The 17,910-nt window shown below is 48.8% G+C and overlaps 1 protein-coding gene across 1 annotated transcript in view; it reads left to right on the top strand.

The window, feature by feature from the left end:
• NOTCH1 (notch receptor 1) overlaps positions 1–9,986 on the top strand; it is a 41,747-nt gene extending 31,761 nt beyond the window's left edge. The window contains exons 25-34 of the mRNA XM_014880078.2: positions 317–888; positions 1,577–2,005; positions 2,801–2,949; positions 3,572–3,788; positions 4,113–4,197; positions 4,400–4,565; positions 5,251–5,546; positions 5,825–5,972; positions 6,084–6,181; positions 6,604–9,986. Of these exons, the coding sequence (XP_014735564.1) occupies positions 317–888; positions 1,577–2,005; positions 2,801–2,949; positions 3,572–3,788; positions 4,113–4,197; positions 4,400–4,565; positions 5,251–5,546; positions 5,825–5,972; positions 6,084–6,181; positions 6,604–8,088 (3,645 nt within the window). The 3' untranslated portion in view covers positions 8,089–9,986. The remainder of the gene's footprint in view (positions 1–316; positions 889–1,576; positions 2,006–2,800; positions 2,950–3,571; positions 3,789–4,112; positions 4,198–4,399; positions 4,566–5,250; positions 5,547–5,824; positions 5,973–6,083; positions 6,182–6,603) is intronic.
• Positions 9,987–17,910: the final 7,924 nt, after the last annotated feature.

Raw genomic sequence — 17,910 nt, 5'->3', positions numbered from 1 at the left:
CTTTGCTGTGGGTGCATCCATAAATGTGCACCCTCCACGCTTGCAAGGATGCTGGAATAGAGTTAAGGAGAAGATGGCTCAGGCCTGAAGGTAGAACAGGCTGAATGTTATTTGCACCACACCAAGTGGGACAGGCAGCTGTGGAGAAGAGCTCCCTTCATTGGGGGATGCTCTAAAAAGCTTTACACTCAAGATTATTCTTGTCCATCAGCAGTTTTAGAGGGTGAGTTTCAGTTTGCCAGAACGCACGTGTGTTAATGCTGCTTGTAGCACGCCATCAGTGGTTCTGACTCCCTCCTTGCTGTGCCTTCCCCAGGGATTCGTGGGTGCCACCTGCGAGAACGACTCCCGCACCTGTGGGAACCTGCACTGCCTGAACGGTGGCACCTGCATCTCCATCCACAAGAGCTCCAAGTGCATGTGCACACCAGCCTTCACGGGCCCTGAGTGCCAGTACCCGGCCAGCAGCCCCTGCACCTCCAACCCCTGCTACAACGGGGGCACCTGCGAGTTCTTCAGCGACGCCTCCCCCTACTACCGCTGCAACTGCCCCGCCAACTTCAACGGCCTCAACTGCCACATCCTGGACTTTGACTTCCAGGGTGGCATCGGGCAGGACATCATCCCCCCCAAAATCGAGGAGAAGTGCGAGATCGCCGTGTGCGCGGGCTACGCCGGCAACAAGATCTGCGACGGGAAATGCAACAACCACGCCTGCGGCTGGGACGGGGGCGACTGCTCCCTCAACTTCAACGACCCCTGGAAGAACTGCTCCCAGTCTCTGCAGTGCTGGAAGTATTTCAACGATGGCAAGTGTGACTCTCAGTGCAACAACGCTGGCTGCCTCTACGATGGGTTTGACTGCCAGAAGTACGAGGGGCAGTGCAAGTAAGTGGCTTTTTGTTTTAAAGCCCGTGAGAGTCACCATCTCTGGTGACAATTTTCTGTTTGTTTCTGGTATAACTCCTAGACTCAGGCCTGGTGTTCATTCCCAACATTGTTCTGCTGCCTGTGGGGCTGCAACTCAAGCATTCACATCTCCCTGTGGTCCTTCTGAGTTGACATCCACTTGGAAGCTCTCTGGGTTTGACTCCTTGCAGATGGCTTCCCTGTCCTTGCTTGTATCATTCCACAGAAGTGAATTCTTCCACTCACAGCAGTAACACAGTCAGTTTCAAGGCAGGGAGACCCCAGATGGAAGAGTAGCCAGGAAACATGATGATGTTAACATCCAAGCATTTCCCAAACATTGTCTTTGGCAATAGCAGGAACTTAGCCCCAGATTCCTGGACCAACTGTGGTCTTAGTAACTATTCTGTGTCCCCATGCCTTCTCTGAGTCACAGTAATTTCTCCCTTTTTCTTTTATTATCTAACAGCTGTTCTCTCACCTGCAGCAGTGAATGCTTCACAGTGCTGCACGAAACATCTGCTTTCTATGTAAACTGGTTTAGTGTCTGTCAGGGTGAAGAATGTCTATACCAAAGAGAGACCACCACTGCTTTTCTCAGCAAATAGGTGTTATTTGCAGTACTTGGTCTAATTCTTTCTTCTGCCTTGCTTCTTCCCTCACCCAGCCCTCTGTATGACCAGTACTGCAAAGATCACTTCTCGGATGGTCACTGCGACCAGGGCTGCAACAATTTTGAGTGTGAGTGGGATGGTCTGGACTGTGCAAACAACATGCCAGAGAAGCTGGCAGATGGCACACTGGTGGTGGTGGTGCTCATCACCCCCGAGAACCTGAAGAACAATTCCTTCAACTTCCTGCGGGAGCTGAGCCGTGTGCTGCACACCAACGTGGTCTTCAAGAAGAACCCCAAGGGGGAATATATGATCTTCCCATACTATGGCAATGAGGAGGAGCTGAAAAAGCATTACATCAAGAGGTCCACAGAGGACTGGTCTGATATGCCCAGTGCTGTCATCAACAAAGTGAAGAGCAGCCTCTACTCCAGGGCTGGCAGGAGGCAGAAGAGGGAGCTCGACCAGATGGACATCAGAGGGTAAGAGGGTTCCATTTTCTGTGAGCAGCACTCAGAGTGTGTTTTCTGTGTTGATAATAGTAACACGCTAGGAAGGGAAGGATGTAGGCCAGATAATTGTATTTAGATGGTGCTTTCTGTGTGAACAGAAACCGGATTTTGCTCTCATGTGGGAAAATGGAGTGATCATTCAGGAGTCCCTGGTACAATGCTGCGCCGGCTCTCACGATTGAAGGAGTCCTGTGCATTGTTGGGAGCCGGGGCTGGGCTGGGTGGGACCTGGAAGCAGAGGTTGGCCTGACCGACTGTCTGACTTCAGGAAGTCATTAAGTTAAGCCTCATTTTCTCCCTGGGAAATGCTTTCTAGAGCTTTGTTGTAAAACTCAATTACTGCAATCTGTGTTTGGAGATCTTTGGTGTAAACATACACATCTAACCTGCTCCCTCTCCATGGACTCAATCAAAAACCCTGAAAGCAAAGGAGTTAGAGCAGCAGAACTGATGTGAGAAGATCTGAAGGCTCCCAAACAGCATAATTTAAGATGGTGTGGTGTCTGGGTAATTTTAAAACATTGTGAAGCAGAGACTCCCTTCCATTCCTGTAGATAGACAGCTGGATTTCACAGCATTCACTGAGGCAAATCCAGCAGACCATGAGTGTGAGCTGCAGGCTTTGGGCCACAGGGAAGCAAGGAGATGGGTTCCCACCTTCTAATTGCTACTGATGGGGGTTAAAGAGGGAAGGGAGATGGGGCTCACCCATGTCCTCAGTGTGGTCATCACTCCCTGTTCCTTATTGACTCTTCTCTCTCACAGATCCATCGTCTACTTGGAAATTGATAATCGCCAGTGCATCCAGTCATCGTCCCAGTGCTTCCAGAGTGCCACTGATGTGGCAGCATTCCTGGGAGCCTTGGCCTCCCTTGGCAACCTGAACATACCCTACAAAATAGAAGCTGTCAAAAGTAAGTACAGTTGGTCAGCCGGGGAAGAGAGACAGGCAGAACTTTCCAGCCTTCCCCGAGTTTAGTTATCTGTCAATTTGACTGTATTTGAACACAGTGTGGTTTTAATAACCTCACTTTTTTTTTTCCTTTTAAGTCTTTTCTTTAAAGGAATGGCAAGCCCACTTTATTATTTTTGCTTATTCCAGGTTTTATTTCAAAATCATTATCACTCTAAAAGTTATTAAAAAAAAAAAGAAAAGAAAAAGAAAACCCAAGCAGCTCCAATCAATCAGTGACATGCAAGGAGTTGAAGTTTGTATCTTGAAAATCCCCCCTAAATCCTTTTGTCTTAACAGCTCAATGCAAGCGCAATGATTTGAAGTTTGCTAATCCTTTTCCTTAAAGGAGAAAAAAGTGAAGCTGTCTCCTGGTGCAGGCTGCCTTGTGCAGCCGAGAATTTGCCGATAGTTTGCAATTCTGATTAATAGCGTATAAAATGACCTTATTTTGGGGGGGGGGGGGGAGCGGCTGATTTAGATCAGACTTAGGTACCTCTATTAACAAATTTTCCTTCATTTCCACTCTGGTTTGCTATGCAGCTTAATGCCTCAGCATCTCTTTGTGCCCCACTGTTTTGTAGGTGAAACGGCCGAGCCCACGAAGAGCTCCCAGCTGTATCCTATGTACGTGGTGGGGGCTGCGCTGGTCTTGCTCGCCTTCATCGGGCTGGGGGTGCTGGTGTCTCGCAAGCGCCGCAGGGAGCATGGGCAGCTTTGGTTCCCCGAAGGCTTCAAAGTGACAGAGTCGAGCAAGAAGAAGCGACGGGAGCCCCTCGGGGAGGATTCTGTTGGACTGAAGTGAGTAATTTGCTCGCTGAGCCTGACCGGGCTGCTCAGGGCTCTTGTGAGAGAGCCCGTCGGAGTTTTTGTTCTCTGGTGTGTCGTTGTGGTGTGGCAGGGAGGAGAAGAATGCAGGGGTCTTGGAAGTTCTGCATGGGGGAAAAAGCAGTGTTTCGTCTGGTTCTGCAATCTTTTTGCACTTGGTTAAAAAATGAAATGCAACCTGAGCAGGACCTCTTGGAAATTGCTTGATTCTTCGTTCAGTTTGTGCCTGTACGCAGACAAACATCACAAACAGTTCCTGCAGAGGAGATAACTTTCTGTATGGTTTTATTTTTAAAGACCCCTCAAAAATGCTTCGGACGGCACGCTGATGGATGACAACCAGAATGAGTGGGGTGATGAGGAGGACACCAAGAAGTTCAGGGTAAGCCCTCTGCCACATTCCCCGTGCTGCAGGCACTCACTCCTGGTTTGTCACAGGAGGAGCAGAAGGACCCTCAGGGCCCTCATTGCTGCTCTCAGCTCCTTTGTGACAAACACACACCTTGGAGCCTCGTGGAGCTTCCCAGCCTGGAGCTCAGCCCGGGGTGTTTCTCTGGGAGCTCATTCCCTGCTGTTCCCCTCAGTTTGAGGAGCAGGCAATGCTGCCAGACACAGATGACCAGACAGATCACAGGCAGTGGACACAGCAGCACCTGGACGCCGCTGACCTGCGCATTTCCTCCATGGCCCCGACGCCTCCACAGGGGGAAATCGATGCTGACTGCATGGATGTCAATGTCAGAGGGCCGGGTAAGGACCCCCTGTGCTTCTGCACTGGCTGTCAGCTGATGTCAAACCCTCCCTCAGCCCCTGCACAGGAGCAGCCCCACAGCCCTCCCTGTCCCTTGCTGGTGCAGAGTCACTGCTACAAGCTCTGCACCACAGGGTTGCTGTTGTGTGTGATTTAGAGAGAGACCCTGTCACATTTTGGTTTCCACGAGAGCTCTTTTGGTCAGTGACTGAGATGGAAATTACAGAAGTACCTATTAAATCACTCAGGTTATCTCTCTGCTGCTCCTATATTCCTCTCCTCCCACCAACTCCACATTTCAAAGTCTTCCTTTAAGGTTTTTAATGGTAAATAGCTTTTTAAATTCCTACAAACACTTGGTCTTCCCTGTGTCTGTGAAATTTTCCTCTGAAATAATGAAGGTATTTGCCATACTCTATTTGCTTTGAGCAGCCTTCCGTACAAACTGCACCTTACGTGGAGCAGATGAAATAGGGAAAGCAGTGAGTAGTGAGATATCACTAAGGAATTTCAGATCCATATCAGAGGAAGGATATTCGTGTTTGATGTTCAGAACTAGTCAGGAACTCAGTCTCGGCGCACCCAGGAGAATAAGCATCTATCGCAGGCAGAGCATTTGGCTGAGCCTCCTGCATTACAGAGGGTAAAAAACCTTTTTTTTTTTTCCCCCCCTGTGCTTTTCAGATGGCTTCACCCCCCTCATGATCGCTTCGTGCAGCGGAGGAGGGCTGGAGACGGGCAACAGCGAGGAGGAGGACGATGCTCCTGCTGTCATCTCGGATTTCATCTACCAGGGAGCCAGCCTGCACAACCAGACCGACCGCACGGGCGAGACCGCGCTGCACCTGGCCGCCAGGTACTCCCGCTCAGACGCTGCCAAGCGCCTGCTGGAGGCCAGTGCTGATGCCAACATCCAGGACAACATGGGCAGGACACCCCTCCACGCCGCCGTGTCTGCAGATGCACAAGGAGTCTTCCAGGTAATCCATGCTTTGCCCGCCGGTTTTGGGGTTTTCGGGGGGGAAATAGTGGTGCTGCGTGAGCTGGGCGAGGTATAGGGTGACACATTGGGTGTCATTGTAAGAAATGAAGTCTCTGTCTTGGGGCACAGCAACTCCGAGGCAGCAGCCCTGGACAGGGAGCAGAGCTGGAGAGATGAGCCTTTGGAAAGGGCACTGAGACCTGGATACCTGCAGTGCCTTGCTGTCTGCTCCTCCTAACATTTGTGTTCCCTCTGCTTTGGCCCTTCTTGTGACAGATCCTGATCAGAAACAGGGCAACAGACCTGGATGCCCGAATGCATGACGGGACCACTCCCCTGATCCTGGCTGCTCGTTTGGCTGTGGAGGGGATGCTGGATGACCTCATCAACTGCCACGCTGATGTCAACGCCGTGGATGATTTAGGTACTGAGGCAGCTAAAACACCAGTTCACCCAGACTTGGGACAAAAGGGCTGCTTTCTGTCCATCTCAGCACTCTCTAATATGTGTTGTATTTTGTGGTTTTCTTCTCCAGGCAAGTCAGCCCTGCACTGGGCAGCTGCTGTGAATAACGTGGAAGCTGCAATGGTCCTCCTGAAGAATGGTGCCAATAAGGATATGCAGAATAATAAGGTAGGATCTCCTAGGCTGATAAATGCAAGGAAAGAAACATTTGGGGAGTGTGTTAAAGAGTGATTTCTGGCTAAAATACAAATGTCTGGCACTGAGACTCTGATTTGATTGTTCTGCTGTGAATGGAGTTGTTGGATTTGGCTCAAAGGAGCACTGTGGGATTTGGTTGCAGTGGTGATGTTGAAGAGCCATGCAGTGTCTTTGTGGCCACCTCCAGCATGTTCTGGGTCACCCATAGGATTCCTGGTTTGATATCAGTACAAGGCTCAGCAGGGTAGGAAAAAGAAGGAGCAAACCCTCACCAGGGGCGAGATGATGGCAGAGCATCTCTGCCTCCCAGCAACATGGGTGTGCAGCTCAGGGCAGCGCTAGCCAGGAGAATCTGTGAACTCAACCCTAACCAAACCTTGCTGGCTTTGCAGGAGGAGACCCCGCTGTTCCTGGCAGCCAGGGAAGGGAGCTACGAAACTGCCAAGGTCCTGCTGGACCATTTTGCCAACCGGGACATCACGGACCACATGGACCGGCTGCCTCGGGACATCGCCCAGGAGCGCATGCACCACGACATCGTGAGGCTGCTGGATGAGTACAACCTGGTGCGCAGCCCCACGCTGCACAACGGGCCCCTGGGGGCCCCCACCCTGTCCCCCCCGCTCTGCTCCCCCAGCAGCTACATCGGCAACCTCAAACCCGCCGTGCAGGGCAAGAAAGCCAGGAAGCCGAGCACCAAGGGGCTGAGCTGCAATGGCAAGGATGCCAAAGACCTCAAAGCCCGCAGGAAAAAGTCCCAGGATGGAAAAGGGTGTCTGCTTGACAACTCCAGCGTGCTGTCTCCGGTGGACTCCCTGGAGTCGCCGCACGGGTACCTCTCGGACGTGGCCTCTCCCCCTCTGATGACATCTCCGTTCCAGCAGTCCCCTTCCATGCCTCTGAACCACCTGCCGGGCATGCCCGACGCCCACCTGAGCATCAACCACCTCAACATGGCGGGCAAGCAGGATATGGCCATGGGCAACTCCAGCAGGATGGGCTTCGACTCGGTGCCACCGCGCCTGTCCCACCTGCCGGTGTCCAGCCCCAGCACGGGGATGAGCAGTGCCCCCATGAGCTTCTCGGTGGGCAGTGGGGCTGGGCTGAATGGGCAGTGTGACTGGCTCACCCGGCTGCAGAACGGCATGGTGCAGAGCCAGTACAACCCCCTGAGAGGCAACCTGCAGCCCGGGGCTCACCAGCAGCCCCAAAACCTGCAGCACGGCATGATGACCTCGCTGCACAACGGGCTGCCCACCACCAGCTTGTCACAGATGATGAGCTACCAGCCCATGCCCAACACCCGGCTGGCGTCACAGCCCCACCTGATGCAGAGCCAGCAGCTCCAGCAGATGCAGCAGCAGCAGCAGCAGCTCCAGCAGCCCAACCTGCAGCCACCACCACCGCAGCAGCAGCAGCAGCCGCAGCAGCCAGCGCAGCAGCCACAGCAGCCGCAGCAGCACCACAACCCCGGCTCCAACGGGAGCGGCCACATGGGCCAGAATTTCCTCGGTACGGAGCTGAGCCAGCCCGAGCTGCAGCCGGTGAGCGGCGGCGCCATGGCCGTGCACACCATCCTGCCGCAGGATTCCCAGATGCTGCCCACATCCCTGCCCTCCTCCCTCGCCCAGCCCATGACCACCACGCAGTTCCTGACCCCACCTTCCCAGCACAGTTATTCCTCCCCCTTGGACAACACCCCCAGCCACCAGCTCCAGGTGCCCGACCACCCTTTCCTCACGCCCTCGCCCGAGTCGCCGGACCAGTGGTCCAGCTCCTCTCCTCACTCCAACGTGTCCGACTGGTCCGAGGGCATCTCCAGCCCTCCCACGAGTATGCAGTCACAGATGGGACACATCCCCGAGGCCTTCAAGTAAAAAAAAAAAAAAATTAAAAAAAAAAAAAAAGATGTTTTAGAGACTCTCACTGAGAGCCGGATGCTTGAGGGAGATCTTTTTTTTTTAAAAAAAAGGACGTTGGATGCTTTTATTAAAGGATCCTTTTTAAATATGTTTTTATAAAAAAGGAGGGAAAAAAAAAGAAAAGAAAAAGACTAATTCCTTTTTTTTTAGTATTTATTTATGTACTTTTTATTTTACATGAGAACACTGCCTTTTTATTTATATGTTCTATTGTTAAGAACTCAATGTGGGACACCAGTTGTGTTTCGAGAAATCAACAAATTAGGTTTTTATAGGACGTTCTCTTTTGTTTGGGGGGGTTCATTGTGTTTGATTTGAGAGGAAATGTTTATGTAAAGCTATAAGCAACGATTTGTGATTCTGAAATGCCATTAATTTATTTTTTTTCTCTTTCAACTCAGAAAGAGAGGTGAGAAAGAATAGGGGAATGAAAAATTGACTAAAAATACCACTCCTTGAGGGGAAAAATTTAAATTTTTAAAATGTACTTTAAAATGTTTCCTTTGCAATTATATGAGAGGACATTTTATGGTACCAGTCATGAATCTTTGTTTAAATTTCAGTATTATATAGTTGTACATTTGCCTTGATAATAGAAATTTTTGTTCTCTCTTGTTTTTATATATATATAAAAAATATATATATTTAAATGGATTTTTATGATCTAAAAAAGGAAAAGAAAATCAGGATTATAGACCTGTAAGAACAGTTTCTAAGCTAAAAAAACCCTACAAAACATGAATACTGTCCCCCATCAAAAAGAAATGTATTTGCCAAACTTCCAAGAGAGCAAGCCCATAACTATGAAGTATATACACAAAAGAGACTTAATTTTACTTTGAATATCTTTACTGATTTGTTTTGTTTTGTTTTCGTGTTTGCCTTTGAATAACCGTTTTAAGAAATAAATGCCAATATAAACTTTGTAAAAACCACATCCTTATTTTAAGGATGGGCCTGCCTATTTTTTTTTAAAAGAAGGTGTGTCTGGCAGTGCAGACAACCTGAGTGAGATTACAAAGCATTATCACACTGCCACCCCCCCTGTGCTCACCTGGCCCCAGCTCCTCTGGCAGAGCCCTCACTGGGTGCCCAGTGGGATGTGCTGCTGGTTTTGGTGGGAGGCTGGACTGGCCAAACTGGAGGGCGAGGAGCCAGCACAGCTGTGCTGTGAAAAGTTGACATTTTGTTCTGTGACGTTAGCCTGGAGTGATGCATCTTTTTTTATACTGATGTGCACTCTTTCTGTGTATCATGTAAAATATAGTATAAGCCTGTGGCAGATTTAATGTTTGTAAATATGGGGGTTTTTTTTGGTTTTTGTTTTTTTTTGTTGTTTTGGTTTTTTTTAATCAAGAAAAGGTGGATTTTGTTTCAAAAATCTAAATGAGCAAGTCTTATATCATAAATATATCACCTTATAGAGGTGTTGGAATATCACTCACTCGGGTGCAAAAGCAAGCAGACACCCTAAGACTAGATAATGTGCATGGGACAGGCAGATAGAGAGCAGTTAATCAAGAAAACCTAAGAAAAGGGTTCCTTTTCCTCATTCCTTTCTATTAGAACACCAAATAAAATGGATATTTCTCAAGGCACAGCGCCTTGCTGAGCACTCATCTTAGTTAACATTTCAGACCATTGTTATTGTGACACGCCTAATATGAGTGATAAAAACATCACGTGGTGTTGAATCTTCCTATGTTTTATAAACTAGAGTGTAGTTTAAGAAAAGATATCTTCTGTAATAAAGTTATCTACATGCAAAGTTGTAGTTTGCAAAAATGATGTATTTTTTTTGGTTAACTGATTTGCAATAAATGATGCTTCTGGGCATCTAGATTTTACTAAAACTGGAATTTGGTGTTTTTGTTACGGGTCAGTTGAATTCTGGATTTGACACCTGCTGTCTTTCCTTCCACACAGGGCTGGAGCTTCCTCAACGTCTTGTTCTCTGTGTAAAAACTCAGAGAGGAGCTTTAGACAATGAAAATTTCTCTTTAACTTTTGCTAAACTCTGACTTGAGACACCTGAGCAAGGCAGGAGGGGCTGTGCTCAGGTAGTTTTTACCTCCTGTGGGTGCTCTGATATCCTCAAGCCATTGGGTCAAGATCTAAAAAGGGAAACATGGCAAATCTGTTTTAAAGAACGTCCCTAATGCATCTTCAAAAAAAACAGGAACAGCAGCACCAGAGGGACAGCTTGACTTGTGCCACTGTGGGCACAAACACCACGCAGAAATGTTTGCTGTCCTTGCTGTGCTCAAGATTTTTAAGGTGATTTAATTATTTCTCTACCCCACAGGGACTCTGCAGTGCAAATGCAGCTGCAAAGTCCCCAAATAACTGGATAAAAATAGCAGAGCCATTGACCTCCTCCCAAATCACATCAGCCTGGAATGCTGGTATTTTCCACTCGGTGGCTGGGGAGGGAGAGGGGTTGTGTGTGCACAGGGCTGGTATCCAGCCCCAGACACATCCAGGGCCACCACACACCTGCTGTACACCTGGTCACCTACTGCTGCTGTGACAGTGTTTTTTGGTTTTTTTTTGTGCCACCCACAGCAGTGACATGCACCTTCAGAGGTCAGGGAGGTGACATTCCAGCAAAGGGAACGTAAAACTTAATGGAAAGGGGTATTTTAACAGAGAACAAACCCCTCTTCCCTCCTGGAAAAATGTGCCAGCAGTCCCTCTCAATATCCAGAGGGACATCCTGGAGATGGGCATGCCAGGATGTGTCACCCCCCTCCCTGCCTGTGTCTGGCTGCATCCCATCAGGAATGCACTAAATGGAGCTTGTCTGCCTCCAGCGTGACTCACACATGAGCTGCTCACGGATCCCACACAGCCCAGCCTTCCAGGCTTCTCCCACACATTCCCATCCCAGCACCAGCCCAGTGCTGCCAGCGGGGCTGGGAGAGGCTCATCCCGAAATGAGCAGGCATTACAAGGATCCTCTCCTGCCCGGTCCAGTGGAAAAGCAAGTCGTTCATGGGCAAGGCAGAAATTTGGGCTGGAATAGGTGAAAAAAAGGGGTTTATGAGGACATGGGAAATAATGTGGCGTTGCAAGAGGCTCGTTTAACAAGAGGGGCTGCAAAGCGTGGGATTTTCCATGAGGAATGGTCAGACAGGATGAGGAAAGAGGGGGCTAAATACCATGGAATGGATAGCTACTAATTAATTGTCCACAAGGTAATTCAAACTAGAAGTTAGTTAAGGGTTTTAAGTAGTAGAGGAGTAAGCATGAAAAAATTGAGGTTTTAAGTGTTTTAGTGTTTTTAGTGTTTAGTCTAAATGACTTAGATTTATGAAGGCATCTGGTGACCAACTTGTGGGTACATGAGATGGTTGTGGTGTCACAGATCCAGCTGGGATCGAGGCAAAGTTAAATGAGAAATAAGAGAAATGGCCCCAGTTTCAAACTCTCACATTTAAGGCTTCCTCCCACACCAACCAACCCACCACAAGCTCATCTTCACCACCTCGTGTGGGTAAAGAATTTTGGGAGTTGACTTTCAAGCTCCCCCAGCAGCAGGAGATGCCGAGGAGTGACTGGATCATGGCAAGCACGGCTGTCTCAGCATTCCAGGTGAAAAAGGCTGAGAAACACTAAAATCACATCCCACTCCGAGGGAAGGGTTCAGGAGTGTTGGAGTAAAACAAGATTAGCACTGGCTATTGCCATGGCAGGTATGTTGGTGCTCTAAGGAATCCCTGAACCTGAAATATTTGTTTACATGCTGGAGGGCTTGGTTTGGTTTTTTTTTTTTCTTCACTCTTTGTTTTCATTATTCCTGCTCAATTAGATGGGACGTTTAGAAACTGCTACTCTGTCTTGCTTCTCCCTCCAGGCTGTTGGTGTTTGCTCACAAAGTTGCTCGCAGCTGCTCCAGCCCTGACTGAGGAATTGTTGCTGCAGCTGAAATCAGCCCCTGAAGAATGTACAAAAGGAGCCAAATTAATCTCGGGTTTAGCCTTGCTCAAATCACGCAGGGGTTAATGTAGCTGGGGTAGTCTGAATAATCACAGCAACTGAATGAGTAAATAAATAAAACTCAGATTGTCCCGTTGGCCAACACGGTGCAGAATAGTGATAAGGGATAGGGATACTGTCCTTTAGCATTTTCCATGTTTCTAAACTCAAAGAATGATCCTTTTCATAGCAAGCTCGTGGGGCAAGGTAGCGTTTCTGGTTGTGTGCAACCTGAAGACTGAATAAATTACCATGAAAAGGTCAGAATTGTTTGTGGTGTATCCCAGGTGAGCTGAGGAACAGAGAGGCTGTGGCTGCCTCTGGACCCCTGGAAGTATCCAAAGCCAGGCTGGATTTGGCTTGGAGCAACCTGGGATAGTGGAAGATGTCCTTGCCCATGGCAGGGGATGGAATTTGATGATTTTTAAGGTCCTTTCCAAACCATTCTGTGATTCTGTGAAGCAGGGGAGAAGGACACACGCTGTCCTCACTGGCAAAGGTTTTAATTTATAATGGGTCACTCCAGTCCAGAATTACTGCTGAGTACAGCAAACCAGCCCGAAAACTTCAGGCTAAAAAGGGATTGAATGCTTTAATGTGACAATTCTTTATAATCACCAATTTATCAGGACAACAGCAAAGGTGAGATCCCATTGTTGGTGTTTGCATTGTGAACCCCTGTATAAGGACGTTAAATATGTAACATAAATATCTAACTATAGACACACATGTGAGCTATTGATGGTATTTAGCACACACAAAAAGCCAATCAGGCTAATTAAAACCATGTTTCTTCAGATTACACCTGTTGGGGGGGAAATATCAAGGGAGAACCAGGGCTTTATCTGCAGCTCATGCCTGCGCAGGGAAATTGTATTTGACAAGCTGGTTTATAAGAATGTTCCTACAAAAGAGGGAGATGAAAGGCACTTAAAAATCACAGAGCTGCCTCTGGTTCCCACACCAGCATCAAAGTGCTGCTTCCCCTGCTTGGCCGGGGCTTTGAGGATATTCCCCTGCTTTAATGATCGAGCGTGCAGGAACAGCTCTCGCACTGATAACGACCCTTGATTAAGATGTTTGTTTAGGTCGTCGTGTTTTCCTCTCCAAGGCTTGTTCTTGGGACAGTATCAGCACGAATGACAGGCATTCTTCTGGTGCTAGAACAGGGGCTCACCCCCCTAAAAAGATAAATAGAGCTGCAGCTCACAGAGGTACCAAGATGATGAAGGGTTTGGAGCAGCAGGAGCGGCTCAGGGAGCTCAGCCCGGAGAAAAGGAGAGTGAAGAGGGATTGTTTTGTGCTGCTTCTGTGCTTTTGAGCTGTTTTCATGGAGTTACAGACCGGTGTGGGTTGGAAGGGACCTTAAAAATCATCAAATTCCACCCTCTGCCGTGGGCAGGGACATCTCCCTGACAGGAGGATGGACACAGGGCTGTGCTCCAAGGAACAAGGGTCAGGGTGAGAGGAAACAGCCTCGGGTTGTGCCAGGGGAGGCTTAGCTTGGCTATTTGGGAAAATTTCACCGCAGAAAGTGTGGTTAAGCCTTGGAACAGGGCTGGAATCACCATCCATGGAGTGTCCAAAAGGGCACCCAGATGTCGCGCTTGGGGACTTGAGGTTTAGTGGTGAACACGGTACTCGGTAATCTTAGAGGGCTTTGTCAGCTTTAAGGATTCTGGGATTCGTTTCTGATTCTGATGCTTTTGGACACGTGCACACCAGCCTTCCCCAATTAATGCGCCCTTCCTAATTAAGCCCCCACGGATGTGCATGGACAGGACCTCGCTCAGAGGCAGAATCTCATTGCCCGTGTCTATAAACACGGATTTCTCAGTTCCAGCAGCCCGGGGGAGCCCCTGACCCGCCCCGCTCCCCCGGGAATGGCACCGAACCGGCGGAGCTCTGTCCCGCCCTGGTGGCCACCAGCGCCACTGCACCCACACCGGGCAACCGAGGGCACCGGCACCTCCACGGAACCCGCACGGGGCCGCGCTCCGCCACTCCCGGGCCGAGGGGCGAGACCGCGGCGGCACGGGAGAGGCACCGGGACGAGGAGCCCCGAACGGGACTCGAACCTGTGACCTTCGATCCCGCAGCCAGCCCCAGCCGGGACTCGAACCCGCGGCTCGTCCCGCCCCCGTTTCTCCCCGCGGGGCCGCCGGCTGCGCGCGCCGCCGTGACGTCATCGCGCGCCGCGCCGTGACACGTCGGCGGCGGCGGCGGAACCCCGAGCCGGATGTGCCAAGATGGCGGCGGCCGGTGCTGGGGCCGCGAGGGGCGGAGGCGCCCACGCCCGCTGCTGAGGGGCCTCGGCCGGCGGGGGCTGCCAGGTACCGCGGGGCACGCCCGGAGGGAGGGCCGCGGGTCGCGGGTGGGCTGCATGAGGAGCGCCGGGCCTCAGGTGCGGGCCCCGGGTGTCTCCGGTGCCCACCCCGCCGTGCCTAAGCGTGGGCCTCGGGGCTGTCGCAGCACAGGGAGCCGGCGGGTCCCGCAGCCCCGGGCTCGGCCCCCGGCCCCTGCTGGGGCGGGCTGTGGTGCCGCAAGGAGGGGCGAAGTCGCTGCCGCAGTCGCGGGGCTGTGCTGCGCTGCCCGGGGCTTTTCCCGCAGGATTTGGGTCGCTCTGGGTGGTTTCGAGCGGAGCGGCGGGACAGGGACGCTGTGCGGGGGTCCGAAGGTTATTCCGTGGGGTGCGGGAGGGAGGAAGTTCCCTCCGGTTTTGGCCATCACCGATCCCCCTTTGACAGCGCACGGGTCAGGGTTGTTTTTCCGAGCTGTCAGGTGCCACAGGTCTGTGCAACTGGTGCTGACTCAGGAGTGCGGCTGCCTGAGAGCCTCGGGACCTGCTGCGGTGAAGAACTGGTGGTCGGGCTCCTTTGGGAATAAACGGGAGCGCTTTGTGCTGCCTCTGTGCTTTTGATTCCCAAAGAGCTGTTTTCATGGCGTCACAGACTGGTTTGGGTTGGAAGGGACCTTAAAAATCATTAAATTCCACTTCCTACCATGGGTAGGGACGCTTTCCACTATCCCAGCCTGGCCTTGGACGCTGTCAGGGATCCAGGAGCAGCCACAGCTTCTCTGGGCACCCTGTGCCAGGGCCTCACCACTCCCAGGGTAGGATTTCTTCTTGATATCTCATTAAACCTGCCCTGTGCCTCTTTAAAGCCCTTCCCCCTTGTCCTTTTGCTACGTTTTAACACGATAACATTTGTAACTCTGGTTGCTGTTTAGCAAAAGCCTGGCAGGAATCTGTCAGGGGCATGAATGATGTAGAATGTGTTCAATCTGTCACCCACATGTGTGCAGATGTGCAGCTGTCTAAGTAAGATAAAACTGAAAAAAGAAGTTGCTGATTTTAAAGCTGCAAATCTCATTTTCCAGCTGTTCCCGTATTTCAGATTGCAGTGGGTTGTTTTAAGTTTTTTTGTCACTTTGTTCTTATTAGAAATCTGTGTATGAACACATTAGTTATTGTTTGGTTCATGTGTGAGGATGAGAGTTAATATTAGTCCTCTATAACCTGCTTTATGGGCATGATTATTCTGTTTAAGAGTAATTTATTTAGATAGGTGTAAATTAACTGCCCCGAGAGAAATTATTTCTTTATAGATGAAGCTATAGGGCTCATCAGGTGAAATTAATTTTATGGCCTTGTCTAGAGGGTTTTATTCTTTTTTTCCTCTTTGGCAATGTTTTTTTGGTATGCCTGGAAACACCTTCTGCAATTGTTACTCCTGGTGACTCATGTTTAGCAGGCTGCTCCACTTTATCAATTAATAAACCAGCTGAAAGTTAAAGCAGAAATGGATTGCTCTTAACTTGTGAAGTTATTTCTAAATTCCTTAAAATCAGCATTTCAGTTAATCCTGGATGAGGCACAAGGGAGGGTCAGTAGCACTGAGTTATCTTCTGTTTAATTACTTGACATGGGCATGTTCATTTTATTTGGACTCAATTCCTCAGTCTTGCTTGCTTTTAATACTGTGTGCAGTCTGTTAATATTAACTTTGCTTCTGAGGAAGCTGATCCCTCATATTGAACCTCTGTCATACACCATCAAAGATCCTGTTAGAGAATGACAAGTTCTGCCTTAAAGTAGGACTTTATACTTATTTTTATTAGCTAATTACTGGTACTGGCTGTTACAAAAAATGTGGCAAAGTATTAGGATTTTTTTTTAAATAAGACACTGCACGGAGTAAATTCCTCATTAGGCATTTGGAAGTGGGTATTTAGGTTGGCTTTTGTGCTCAGCTGTATTTCAGAAACAACTGTTCTATGAAAAACAGAGCTATTTAGTAGACACCAATATTTTGTTCAGTGAAGTTTGTGCTTTCCAGGACATAAATGCCTTGGCAGATGGTTTAATTGGCTTTTTTCCTCCCCAAGAGAAAGTACGTTGCATAAACCCATGAGTTTATTTGGAGGGGAGAGAAGATTTTTTAAAATCTGGTTGATACAACAAGAAGAAAAAGAAATGGGGATGCTCAGAAACAGCCAGAGGTTCCTTAAGCATGTGGAAATTGGGATGGGTGTTTGGGCAGGATCTCCTGGAATTGTGGCTGGCAGCAAGGCTGGTATGCATGGCCAGCTGGAAAACCTTCACCTCAGGATTGTAACGGGAGAAAGGATTGCAAAGTCCTGAAACCTTTATGTAAGCATTCCTTGATGGAATTCAGCAGCTGTGCTTTAGAAAGAATGGTGAAGGCACATGCAATGGAGCTCTAATGTTTCTGTTGAAATCTGCTTTGTGTTGTCCTTCCCATCTTAATAAAACACAAATTTATGGAGTTTTAACTCTAGATATGGCTGTGGAATATATGAATAGAGGGGAGAAATTGAGAGTCTCTGTTAACTCTGAAAGAGGGACCTGGATTATACACAGGGTTTTTTCTTTGAGTCTTGATGTCCAGTTAAGTCTGTGTGCTGTGATACTGTCAGTGTGCTTTTTATTGGAATTTTTTTAGGTATAAATTTTAATGAATTTTCATGTAGCATTTTTGATAACAAGCAACCAGAAGTGCTTTGCGTTTGAACTTTTTTCCATAACTATTACAGTTTTGTCCTGATTACAAACATCTGACTTTTTTGGCTTCCCATTTTATTACTCTTAAGACAAGATGCTGAATCTCAGAAGAACTCCAAATAAGAATTGCACAGCCTTTTTCTTTTATAGGCAGAAGTGCATCTGGTGTGGAGCAATTGCTGTGGGTACTTCACTGTGCATAGTGTAAACAATATTTGTTGTGTACCATGAGAAAACAAAATTATTGTATGCTGCTAATGCTTCACTGAGCTCCACTGGATAAGTATTGATGAATTCCTCTGGTTTGTCAGCCTCCATCCTCCCCAGATTGTTAAGAGGTGATAAAATTGAAAAAGACACCCTGATGAATTTACTGAACTTCCTGTGTACCAGATTCCTGCCTGGTATTGTTTGGAGTTGGGGTTGGATTACTTCTGAGCGTGTCCTTTCCACCCCGAAGTGCAGCTGTAACCCTGATACTGTGCCAAAGTCCCACTGGTGTTAAAGTGAGAATGCTCATTGATAGGAGGGGGTAGTTGATGGTTTTTCTATCCTTAAATGCAGATTTGCTCATCTAGAAGAGAGAATATTTGTGATGAAGGTGCAATTGCCTTTCTCAAAATACATAATAGTGCTGTGCCACACGATGTTTTCTTGGTTAAACCAAAAGTGGACTGTTGAGGGTGATAACATCTGATGAATTCCTTCTTGGGATGATTCTCATCTCAACCTGTGAAAAGGTCCATTCACGTGGAGTGCCAATGCAGCAGGGC

Source organism: Sturnus vulgaris, chromosome 22 (assembly GCF_052056855.1).
Source record: "Sturnus vulgaris isolate bStuVul1 chromosome 22, bStuVul1.hap1, whole genome shotgun sequence".
NCBI lineage: Eukaryota > Metazoa > Chordata > Aves > Passeriformes > Sturnidae > Sturnus > Sturnus vulgaris.
The sequence above is the reverse complement of the archived record's forward strand: the minus strand, read 5'-3'. Positions and strand labels throughout refer to the sequence as shown.